Source organism: Periplaneta americana, chromosome 17 (assembly GCF_040183065.1).
Source record: "Periplaneta americana isolate PAMFEO1 chromosome 17, P.americana_PAMFEO1_priV1, whole genome shotgun sequence".
Classification (NCBI taxonomy): Eukaryota; Metazoa; Arthropoda; class Insecta; order Blattodea; family Blattidae; genus Periplaneta; species Periplaneta americana.
In genome coordinates, this window is record NC_091133.1 from 2,833,512 (window position 1) to 2,847,426 (window position 13,915).

Sequence of the window (13,915 nt, forward strand, 5' to 3'; positions counted from 1 at the left end):
CCCGGGTTTTCAGCTCTACGTGCTGATGCTTTATCCACTAAGCCATACCGGATACAACTCTTTCATCGTATGATGACGCAGAATATCTGCATGGAAATATCATATGTACTTCGGTACATTAAAATAATATATATATATATATATATATATATATATATATATATATATATATATATATATATATATATATACTACAAGACAAGTCAAGACAACTACGACAGTCAGACATGGCTACTGAATCTATTTTTAGTGAACTGCGTTCAAGTGGCAGAAATTAAAATATGTTATCTAGTCAGTGGGGTTTAAAAAGGTCGCGTCACCTACTATGGCTATTTGCGCCCTTAAAATATATATATATATATATATATATATATATATATATATATATATATATGAAGGAAATATGTAACTAATGATAGAATGTCTAATAGCACAGACACGTTTTGGATTAAATCAATGCAAGAATACCTCAAGTTTGTAAAAGTAGTTCTTAATTTTTTTTGTAAAATTTGCAACGTCATATTAATGGAAATATATATATCATCGCTACCATTGAAACAAAAGAGAGACATCTCCTTAAATTTGAAAATGATATCGCTGTGTGTGTATTGAATAGATCCCAGGTTTGATTAGCTATTCTCTGGAAAACAGGCTTATTTATCGCAATAATTATTTTGACCAACGTTCGTTGTTTCTAAATATAAAATAAACGTATGTTGATGAGATGTATTTAATTTTATTTTATAAATAATCTCTCGACCTCCTCAGCTCTTTGAAAGACCCACATTTTGGGAATCACTGTATTAAAACTACTTTCATTTACGATACACGATGTTAAAGAGACAGGAGTAAATAGGACCAGTTACTCTTGAATGTTTTAATAAAAGTAAAAAATAAACTATTTAATCAAGCATAATACATTCAAGTGGTGAAGAAATATAAAATTATTCACAATGTGGCTAAAATAAAGTTGCAATTATATTTGAGGACTTTCTGAAAGTCCATGCGGGTTTCTGATTTTTAGCGAGAATTTAGCTCAGTATGGTCCAACCCGCCACCCTCGTACTGAATTTGCTGGCCCTCGAGCCTTTCATTTTTTTTTTAATATATTCTAATATTTATGTATATATCAATGAGAGAAATTGTAGTTAGATTTCAGTATGAAATTTTACATTCAAGTCTTCTATTTTCCGATAAATGGAAGTTCATTGAATTTGAGTTTTAAGACGTTGTATCGTAAGCACCTGGTCTCTTTGGACATTTGCCTTTTAAAAAAAATTCTGAATATAGAAATTGAAATACAAGTAGGTAATATTGAAATTAAATTGATTAGTAATTAAAGTTGTGTTATTTCTAACATTTAGCAGTGTTCAAAGAGGTAGAACCAAAAAGACGGCGTGTTGCATAAGAAAAGCGACAATTTCAGTCCATATGGCAAGAGAGTTTCTTTTATTGAATACGACAGTAAACCACAATGTCTCACCTCTTCCCAAGTTATAATGCACAATGCATATACCAACTGTAGTTTGCACTATGACAAATACCCAGGAGTCACAAGGTGTTCTGTGTTTAGTGGTTTGAGGCAGAAGATTATTATCATCGTTGTTTTTATGTTGAGCAACTTGACATATTGTCATTCGCCATACATTATCACATAACATTTATTTGTCAATTATTTGATTACAATAATTGAAAGCTAAGTTCACAATCTCCTGCAACTAATTTCATTGTCTAATTTTCTCCTTCACTGGGTTCAGCATGCAGCTTCACGTGATACTGTTTATGGAGATCTCTACAAATAATGGGCATTTTGACTTGTGAACATTTCTCTATATTGGATATTCTGATTTATGGAGATCTCTACAAATAATGGGCATTTTGACTCGTGAAAATTTCTCTATATTGGACATTCTGAATTATGGATATCTCAACAAATAATGGGCATTTTGACTCGTGAACATTTCTCTATATTGGACATTCTGATTTATGGAGATCTCTACTAATAATGGGCATTTTGACTTGCGAACATTTCTCTATATTGGACATTCTGATTTATGGAGATCTCTACATATAATGGGCATTTTGATTAGTGAATATTTCTCTATATTGGAAATTCTGATTTATGGAGATCTCTACAAATAATGGGTATTCTGACTTGTGAACATTTCTCTATATTGGACATTCTAATTTATGGAGATCTCTACAAATAATGGACATTTTGATTTGTGAATATTTCCCTATATTGGACATTCTCATTTATGGAGATCTCTACATATAAAGGGCATTTTGACTTGTGAACATTTCCCTATATTGGACATTCTGATTTATGGAGATCTCTACAAATAATGGGCATTTTGACTTGTGAACATTTCTCTATATTGGACATTCTGATTTATGGAGCTCTCTACATATAATGGGCATTTTGACTTGTCAACATTTCTCTATATTGGACATTCTGATTTATGGAGATCTCTATATATAATGGGCATTCTGATTTATGGAGATCTCTACATATAGTGGGCGTTTTGACTTGTGAACATTTCTCTATGTTGGACATTCTGATTTATGAAGATCTTTACATATAGTTGGCATTTTGACTTGTGAACATTTCTCTATGTTGGACATTCTGATTTATGGAGATCTCTACATATAATGGGCATTTTGACTTGTGAACATTTCTCTATGTTGGACATTCTGATTTATGGAGATCTCTACACATAATGGGCATTTTGATTTGTGAACATTTCTCTATGTTGGACATTCTGATTTATGGAGATCTCTACATATAATGGGCATTTTGACTTGTGAACATATCTCTATGTTGGACATTCTGATTTATGGAGATCTCTGCATATAATGGGCATTTTGACTTGTGAACATTTCTCTATATTAGACACTCTGATTTATGGAGATGTCTACATATAATGGGCATTTTGATTTGTGAACATTTCTCTATATTGGACATTCTGATTTATGGAGATCTCTACATATAAGGGGCATTTTGACTTGTGAACATTTCTCTATATTGGACATTCTGATTTATGGAGATCTCTACAAATAATGGGCATTTTGAATTGTGAACATTTCTCTATGTTGGACATTCTGATTTATGGAGATCTCTACATATAATGGGCATTTTTACTTCTGAAGATTTCTCTATGTTGGAGATTCTGATTTCTGGAGATCTCTACATATAATGGGCATTTTGACTTGTGAACATTTCTCTATATTGGACACTCTGATTTATGGAGATCTCTACATATAATGGGCATTTTGACTTGTGAAGATTTCTCTATGTTGGAGATTCTGATTTATAGATATCTCTACATATGATGGGCATTTTGACTTGTGAACATTTCTCTATATTGGACATTCTGATTTGTGGAGATCCCTACATATAATGCGCATTTTGACTTGTGAACATTTCTCAATATTGGACTTTCTGATCTATGGAGATCTCTACATATAATGGGCATTTTTACTTGTGAAAATTTCTCTATGTTGGACATTCTGATTTATAGAGATCTCTACATATAATGGGCATTTTGACTTGTGAACATTTCTCTGTGTTGGACACTGATTTATGGAGATGTCAACATATAATGCGCATTTTGACTTGTGAACATTTCTCTATGTTGGACACTTTGATTTATGGAGATCTCTACATATAATGGGCATTTTTACTTGTGAACATTTCTCTATATTGGACATTCTGATTTATGGAGATCTCTACATATAATGGGCATTTTCACTTGTGAACATTTCTCTATGTTGGACATTCTGATTTATGGAGATCTCTACATATAATGAGCATTTTGACTTGTGAACATTTCTCTATGTTGGACATTCTGATTTATGGAGATCTCTACATATAATGGGCATTTTCACTTGTGAACATTTCTCTACGTTGGACATTATGATTTATGGAGATCTCTACATATAATGGGCATTTTGACTTGTGAACATTTCTCTATATTGGACATTCTGACTAGTGGCCTTATTTGGACTTTTAGTTGTGGACAATGTTTTAGTAGATTTTCTGTATACTAGAGGTTGTTCTGTGGACGAATTGATCTGGAATGGAAGTATGCTTAATGCTGAATGTAGTACAGATATGCGCGAAAAATTTACCTACAAATTTATGGTGAAATGCAGTAGCTGGTGGCTGTTTCAACTGTGTTCATGTGATGAACAGAATTAATATATTACCAATAAAATAATTAAAGAATTTAGATGGACTACAGACATGAGACCGAAGTATATGTATGTGATTAAAATAATAGAACATCAGCGACAATGTAAATACAATTTTATAAACCATTGTAGGCGAGTGCGAAAATATATGCAGCAATTTTACATGTTAATAAGCCAGATGTTTCACGATAATAATGAATATGTCACAAGTATTTTGGCATTTCCAGTCTAGGACAAATTTAGCGATGATTTAGCTAAAAATTGGGAATTTTCACATGTGACTACTGCAGTTACAAGAGAGGTCGATAACATACAAATATTGCAATTGTGTAGTATAGTCTTGGTTCATTACAAGTATTTTCAGATTTTCAATTGCGTACATATTTCGGCACATTTTAGCAGAAATTTTGAAATTATTTAAAGTAACTGTTACAGTTTTGAGACGCATTAAATCAGTTTTACATAAATGTGAGTACAAGCACTCACGAGTACATTAAATTGAGCTCTTATTTTGCTTTCATTCAGCTAAAATATGAGAAATTGTCGAACGTGTTTGTGAAAATGTCACGTTATGTTTTGTCTACAATACCTTAAAATAACAATGAAAATTAATTCGGGTCAAAATGAGCTACACTTCTCAGTGTTTAACGGGTTGGGATTTATACTTTACGTACCTATATTAATGGATTTATCGCCGGCGTTATTGTATTGTATTGTATTTATTAACATTCCTTGGTATTCATACATTGCTTATAGCTGGAATATGGAACAAGTAAAAAAACTTAATACGGTACTATTATAAAGCCTTAATTAATAGTCACAGTCTAGATGAAATATACACAGACGAGATTTACAATATAGCCTACTAGTACAACACATAATTTTAGTATCAATTTCATGAAGTGTTATGAATGTCATGAATTCACCTACAGAATAGAAGGCGTGAGAAATTAGGTACTTCTTTAAAGGAGCAGTCCGCGATAAAATTAAGTTGGCTTTAATCAAACACGTTTTTCAATCTAAGTAGAATGTAACTTACCGCATGTCAATGCGAGGCATGGTTCTTGAGTTACTGACTCCGCACAAATACTTATGACGTCACAGCCACTGAACTGGTGTGATAGCGTAGTAGGCCGAGAACATCCCGAGTGCAGCGCTTTGTATTAAATAATCTTCTCGCGCCGTAATACACGTGAACAGAATTTCGGACTTAGTTGTGATTGAGCGAAGTTATATTTTGCTTTTCATTTAATCATAAAAAAGTAGATACCAACGTTGTGGTTTTATGTAGGGCTATTTTCTTTTATATGAACGACTTTGAACTACAGTAGACTAAACAGAAAAAATTGTATCATAATACAGTTTAAAATGCCGTGGTGTTGTAATTTTTCGTGTTCAGAGGGAAGAACAAAAGCTGAACGTGGAGAAGGGGTATCATTTCATGTATTTCCGAGCAAAGAAAAGTCACCGCAAATATTTAAAACATGGGCGAAGAAAATCAACAGAAAAGATTTTATACCATCGAAAACTGCTGTTGTGTGTTCTAATCATTTCCGTGAAATTAATTTTGAAGAATCGTGTCTATTAAAAAGACGTTTAATGAAAGACAATAGAACTTCTATGAAAATGAAGAAAACTGCTGTCCCTTATTTTTGAAAGGAGAATCTCCCCAAGACAGTTCTAATACTAAGCGCTCCTCTGCTTATAAATGAAAAAAGATCGTCGAAGAAGTAATAGCAAGTTGCAGTGATGCACCTATAGCTGAAAATATTGACGTATGTGTAGTTCTCGATGAGGCTGAAAATTCACAGAAACTTAATATAAATAAAGCTGTGCAGTGTGAGATAGGGTGCGAGACGCTAAGAAATGTGTGTGGTGAATCAGATGTGAGTGAGCCATAAACTGACTTAGACAGATCTTTTCAAATAGAAGAAGAAACTTCAAATTCTAATTCATCAGGTATAAGATACAAATTGTTTGAACATTTTTCAAAAACTTTACAACTATATTTCATCGGCAAGACAACATTTTATAAAAAAATTTAAATATTCGTAGAACCAACAGTAGGTGTAGTTATTTTCACATTCATGAAAAACTTATCAATTCCCTAAAAGATAAAAACGTGCGAATCGCGGTGATGACCAATTTGACTCACCTGGTTAGAGTGCAAAATATGTGACTTACAGTGTAATGGACCTCGATTCAGATAATCTTATAGACTTCGTAGTTCTGCAAAAAGGCCTAATTGTAGGCAGTCTTGAAAAAGCAGCATGCGAAAAAGCTCTAGATCGCCTAAAAGAAAAAATGAACATTACCTTCTCTCTGTCGGACCGCAATAGAGGAATTAGGAAATTCATGAGGACCAAATATGAATGGTGGACCATCAATTTGACATTTGGCACATTGCAAAAAGCTTATCTAAAAACCTTAAAGCCACCGCAAAAACATATGAGAAAATACAAATGTGGAAACACAGCATCATAAATCACTCATGGTGGTTATGTGCTACATGTGAAGGTGATCCTGACGACTTAGAAGACAGATTCATTTCTGTATTAAATCATGTTTGTAATATACATGAATAGAGACATATAAAAAATGTGCACACATTCACCCATACAATAGCGAGAGAGAATGGATCGAACCTGGACCCAACGATTACGATGCTCTGAAAAATGTTGTATGCAACCCTGCCCTTTAAAAGACTTAAAGCAGACTAATCAGTTTTGTCACACCAGCAAACTTGAATCATATCATAACGAGAGAATGGTTTACATTCCTAAGAGAAAACACTTTCCATATGATGGAATAGTAACAAGAACTATGATTGCGATAGTGGGCCATAATTACAACGTGAAAAGAGATGTAACTGGCTCCAGACTCCAGTACCCTAAAGTCACTGAACGATGGGTAGAAAAGAAAACATACAGCAGGAAGGAAAACGCGTGGAGAGAAGATATACAGAGAAATGTGTTGGGAGTAGCTCGTGGTTATCAACTACTGCAATTCGATGATGCACATGTTTTAGAGTTCTCTCAAACATAGCCCAGGTGCCTAAACCGTGTGACTCAACAACTATGGTGCAATAGAATAATATAAACCATGTAATAATTTATTGCTGACGTGAGATAAACAGTATCTGTAGTCCCTTCATAACGAATATTTCACGTCTCACATACATTCACTCACTCAGTGAAGACGTTGACTTAGGTTATAATTGATCAAAATATTAAACCTTTTCAGTTCGAACCCTTATCAGACCCAAGTCGTTCTAATCACAGAATGGAACAGAATGCATTGTACACGGGATTTAAAGTGGGATAGAGTTTGGGTAAGTTATTATTATTAGTATTATTATTATTATTATTATTATTATTACCACTATTACAGTATATGCATGCGATAGGTCCTAAGTGAGTCAATAATAACTGACTGTAACATATGAATATGTATTTACTCGTTCTACACCACTGTATGTCAAACGGAACTACAATGGAGTCTTATGAAGCGATCGGTGGTTATGACATCAGAGCTTGCAGTAAGACCTTTAATATTTCACAAACTAAAAGCCATAGAGAGATGCGACAAATGCCGTTAATCTAAGGATTACTTAGGTAAACATCCTCTAATATAATCAAAATTTCGAATTTTATCGCGGACTGCTCCTTTAATTTGGTCCTAAATAATTTTATGTTTTGAGTTTCATTTTTATATCGATAGGGAGGCTATTAAAATTTTTTACTGCCATATAACGCACTCCTTTTTGATAGCACGATAGACTTGCCGATGGAGTATGAAAGTCATTTTTTTGACGTGTGTTTATGCTATCAACTGTTGAATTATTTACAAAGTTTTCACGATTACATACGAGGAAGATTATTAATGAAAAGATATACTGATAAGCCAGGGGCATATTTGTAGTTTTTTTTTAAATAGTCCTACATGATTCCCTAGATTTGACAACTACTATTATTCTAATTACTCTTATAGAGCACACGCAATTATTACATTTCTGATTTTGATTAAAAGCTAAACGAAATTAAGTTATGTCATTGGTCTCTCTGTACTTCCCTAAAATTAATTGACACTTTTAGGCTAGTTTATTGAAAATTGTAGTTAAGGAAATTGCTTCTTAGGCTATCCAATGAATGACTTTGTTGGAAAACCTTCACCAGGTATAACATGTGCCTAAAGTTTAAGATCAGATATCAATCCCCCTTAATTTGTAAGATACAGCTAAATAAAGATTAATTAAATATAATCTGAAAACCTTCATGGCCTTCGCCCAGGGTGGTGTGTTGCACAAAAAAAGCATACTAAAGAAATTACCCCCAAACTAAATTCAGTATGTTTAGCCATTAGATATATGTAAGAGACAGTAAACATCAAAACAATATACTTTGCAAACTTCCACTCGGTAATGAGTTTCGGAATAATATTTTGAGGAAATTCTACAGACAGTAACAGTATATTCCTACTACAAAAAAAGTGTAATTAGAATAATAGTAGGTGCCAAATCTAGGGAATTGTGTAGGACCATCACAAATAATGCCAAGGCTTGTCAATACATTTTTTCATTAATAAACTTCCTGGTATATAATCGTGAAAACTTTGTAACTAATTCAACAGTTCATAGCATAAATATTGTCAAGAAATGACTTTCGTACTCCATTGGCAAGTCTATCGTGCTATCAAAAAGGAGTGCGTTATATGGCAGTAAACATTTTTATAGCCTCCCTATGGATATAAAAAATCGAAGTCAAAACATAAGATTATTTAGGGCCAAATTAAAGAAGTGCCTAATTTCTCACGCCTTCTATTCTATAGGAGGAATGATGACATTCAACAACACTGCATGAATATTTTTGTCTTGTATTAACTCCTTGTATTGTAGCAGCATATTGTAAAACCATTCTGTATATACTGAACTACACTGTGACCATGCTGCATATTCTAGCTGTGAAGCGATGTACAAGTACTATGAAATGCAAATAAATACAGGACACTGCAGCTACTGTCCTACAATGATGACAAAATATAAAAAGCGCCGAAGTTTCAAACAAATAAATTATAAAAGGAAAATGAATCGAGTATCTCTAGTTACAAAATCATCCACCATATATAACAAAAAAATTCTGCCTATATCAAGAATACACCAGCACGTAGAATTTCTGGAATGAAAATACAATTGTGTTGGTTTGAATGTTTCACTTTTATTTCAGTTTCGGCATATAGAGAGTATGGATCTATGATAGGAGAAGTCATTAATGAAGGGTATGTAATACATTCTCTCTTAATATTAAGCGACATTCTGAAATCAGTCCAGCTCACGAGCATTGTACGAGTCTGTTGCCACTTTAATACAAGTGGAGGTGCAGGTATGTACTAAGAGGCCGTGCAGCATGGCTTTTATATGCCTTCATACACATAGCAAGTGGAGGTGGCGTCATTGGACGGGGTCACATAAGTTGCATACTTACTAAAAATATCAGAATCTACAGTAAGCATTCGAAACTCTGCCATTTTTTGTTTCACCATGGATCCTGCAACAGTAGCCCTTGCTCAGTGCGGGGAAGGATGTATTCTACTCCAAGAAAAAGTATTGAACGTTACCTACAGGTATTTGACAAGCAAAGAATCAAATCACAGTTCAAATGCAGGACAAATAAGAATACTGAAACATCTAAATAATGCAGAGCACTTCTGACGCCTGGTCCAGGTAGCAATGTTGTTCCGTCAGCTTAAAGACAGTAGGCAAAGCATCTGGCCTAAGGAAACTAAGCGGTAAGGTGTGGAATGGAGCCGGTCTGCAAGGACCTGTCTGTATGCCGGCGTACAACAGCTTGCAGCCCGACAACAAGTTCTGTGGGAGTGGGACTGGTCTGCATAGCATTTAATATAGCACAGTATGGAGTCTGTGACGAGTTACCCACTCACCTCGTGTTCACGCTTCACCACGGTTACTGAAGTTTCTTCCAGTTTCAACTCGGATGTGAGGTCATCACCACATTCCTCCTTTATCTGAGTCCAATGCAGATTAAATAAATTGACCTCCTGGAGAACACAAATAAGTAAATAATTTCTATTTGCTGTTTTGAAGTCGATTTCAAATCATACAGACTGTATTCTGGCTCTGTACACCAGTGCTTGGCAACAAAGTGCAGTGAAGGCCAGAATTTGTAAAAAATTCAAATCCAAATCAGAAAAAATGCAAAGTAGAATTACTGGCATCAAACTGAAATGCAGCATACAGCTGCTAACAGCGTATTACGAATCTCACCAGTCCGGTGGGATCAATGACGTCACGTTGCAACGAATATAAGGAACAAAACTGCTGGAAAAATCAATGCTGTCATGGCGACCGTGTAAGTGGTTATCTGTGCTACCCTAGCAAAATTTTGCGAAATTTTCGTACTGCCATCTCGTTCAAAGAAAAGAGATCATAAACAACTTATTTCTTGAACCAGTAGTAATAACTGGTCCGTTGACATGTTCGCTCATAAGCCATTAACATATTGTTTTTACGTTGTGCTCATTACAAACAATGCAGCAGAACTAAAGCAGAACACACCGCCATGACACAACAGTGCACGATGTTATTCGTCTGCTAATTCCCGCCCTATACAAGAACCAATCAGATTCACTGATGGCGGCCGATGGAGACTGCCACCACCTCTGCAAGTTGATGGCACCGGTGCGACACCGGTGGAGCATCAATGACGTCATCGGTGGAATTCGGAACATCGTGATGCCATCGGATTGCTCACCGGTGAGATTCGGAATACGCTCTAAGAAAAGAATGTTTCCATTATATATGCATGTCAGTGATTGACAATCATTATGTTCTGCCTCGAACAGAAGAATACAAATAACAGCTAGAGAAGGCAGAATTCAATCAGGCTCTCAACCCACACCACAACTTGGTATTGTGTTATTAACAAAAAGCAATGTAACATCTCAGTGGTTCCCAAGCATTCCAGTTTCACAGACCCTTGAAGTTTCTATTTCATTTCGGCGGATCTCATAATGTTTTATATAATTTAGGCTGTTAATCAAGTTTTATTCATTAAATGATCGCATACTCGTAGTGAAATAAACATCCTCATTACAGATACTACAGTACCTCATGTGTACCGTCGGTTTTGGGAACAAAATTTTAGTTAAGGTACGTTGCGACATAAAATGTAATCTAACATTCGAAATAAAGGCCATTAGATGCTATAGTTTTGAGCCTAATTATAGCGCGGTTTGTTATACAAGTTTGTGGTTTCTGGTGGAAACATTTAGTGATAATCATTGCAACAGCATTCCAGTCTTTTTTTAATTTTTTCCATACACGAAGTCGGCCATGGATGGAAACAGATGGTCATGTAAAGGCAGACGATCAGGGCTGTATGTGAGTTGTGGCAGCAGTTCAATTTTTCGATTTTTTCCATGGTTGTTCAAGCGGTAAGAGGTCTTACATTGTCCAATTTTATTCCAAGAGAATTCTGTACTGATTAACTAATATATGATACCTCTTTCTCAAAATTTATGAGCTCACTCTAGCTATTAAGAATAAACATCCACATTGACTGCACATCCATTTCGCATAAACTCAGAGTGAATCACATAACAAAGTGAATCACAAAATGAAACTTCAATGTGCTCATATTACCCCATCCCTGGAAGCAATAGGTTGGCTTAAACTATATAAGAAAAGAAATTTACATTCACTTCTCTTTCTCTTCGAAATCTTGAACTCTTCTATTCCTTCGTACCTGTCGTCTCGTTTCACTTACCTTTCTTCCCACCATAATCTCAACACACGCTCTCGTCATGAAATAATACTAACAATAGCATCCCATCGCACCTCCTCATACTCATCTTCTTTCACAATAGCCCTGCCAAGACTCTGGAATTCGGTACCTGCTAGCATCAGGGACTGTCGAAATAAAATTGAATTCAAACGAAAACTTACTAGGCACTTGGTCAGTAATTGATTTCTTGTAAATAGTTTCTTTAATCTATCACAAAATATTTCAATATTCAGTAATTTCATCACTATACAATTTTTGTTATTCTAGATTTAATTTGTAATTCAGTAAATATAAAATATTCTTTGTTTCCCTATGATAAATTATCTAGCTTTAATTATTCAGATAATCTTTTCGTACTTTGATTTTATTGTAATTGTAATTGTAAATTTAAAACTAATTGTAATTTTATTGTCCATATTGTAGTTGGAATCTCCTGGTAGAGGGGCAGAGAAGGCCTGACGGCCTTATCTCTACCAGGTTAAATTAATAAATACTACTAAACACTACTACTAAATAACATTACTTTGGGGCCAACTGTTTCTAACGATGGAATAGCACCACTGTTTGAAGGTGTCAGACTTGCAATAATATACCCATGTTCCATGAGAAGCTTTTGTCATCAAGTCTGCCCTCAAAAATGCTGACAGCTAGAATTTATAAAACAGCTATATTTCCAGTTGTTCTGTATGGTTGTGAAACTTGGAGCGACGTGTAGAAGATCATGGGTTCGGTCTCTGTGGATGGCGAATTTTTTTGTCTTAATATAAAATTGTTTCGGACAACTGTGATGGATGTTTCAGTTAGTTCTTTTTTTTTATTGGAATAAATTATTTCCCACGTCCTATGGGATTGTATTTGCCGTGACCCCAAAAACAGAACGGTATAAAAATATATTTCGGAAGACCAATTTTCTTTTCCTAATGAAAAGAAAATATAACAGTTGAATACCACCCTGGAATAAGGGTATATCGTGCATGGTTTCCCTATATACTTACACCCTTATTCCAGGGTGGTACACAGTTAATCTTAAAAAAGACACGAAAATATAAAAAAAAAAAAAAAAAGCACTGGAGGACCTAACACTTCGTCCAACTGCCATCTGCTTCTACCACTGTTCTGATCCAGCGAGGTCTTCCCACGCATAGAGAACTTGCCTCCACGGGGCATCTCGATTCCGAGGGGGATTGTCTTCTAATTCGTCGCGCCTCCTCTCTTTTAATTTCTATATTAGTTCAAATCTGGCGACACAGGAGTCGAGTTGATCACTTCGACCTCGGCCTCCCAGCAAACCAAGCTTGACCGTCTCTCGCTGTACGCACAGCAAAGTTATCCTACTGAAACAATAATGTCACTTCGGGGTATGTCCGAGCGAATGGGAGGAACACGTTCTCCAAAATGTGTCGGTACTGCGGCCATAGACACTTGCCCCGCCCCGAGACATCAGGCCCGGCATCATATGTTAATGCATCCCGATCTGCCATGTCAATTCACATGTTGCGGGTCCTATCTAGAACTGGCTCTCGATAAACTCCGACAGGTTCATCGTAATCGGTCAAAATTCTGCTATCGTCGGAGAAAATAACTCTCCCTCAATCGAAATCGTCACCTAGGCCAGTTATAAAAGCGAGATGGCCTACAGCTTGTTCTAATATAATTTTCTCTTCAGGCCCGTAACACACTTGCAGAGTTTTCGCCAGTGAGAAATGTGTTGCGAGAAAGAGGCGAAGAACCTTCCTCCACACACTTCGCGAGTTTTCGCTCTCACAGATCACACCTCGCTATGATCATCTATGCATTCCTTCATGCAGAAAGCATTTTTCTGATTATAGTAATGACTCGTTGGGGGAAATATTATAGGTTATGTATTTACGTATATTGTCGTACTTAAATATATAACCTGTAAGTATATTGTCGTGCTATGT

The 13,915-nt window shown here is 35.3% G+C and overlaps 1 protein-coding gene across 1 annotated transcript in view; it reads right to left on the reverse strand.

Annotated features, from left to right (window-relative positions):
- LOC138693375 (zinc finger protein 665-like) overlaps positions 1-13,915 on the reverse strand; it is an 89,620-nt gene that overhangs the window by 53,047 nt on the left and 22,658 nt on the right. The window contains exon 4 of the mRNA XM_069817298.1: positions 10,132-10,248. Coding sequence (XP_069673399.1) covers positions 10,132-10,248 — 117 coding nt within the window. The remainder of the gene's footprint in view (positions 1-10,131; positions 10,249-13,915) is intronic.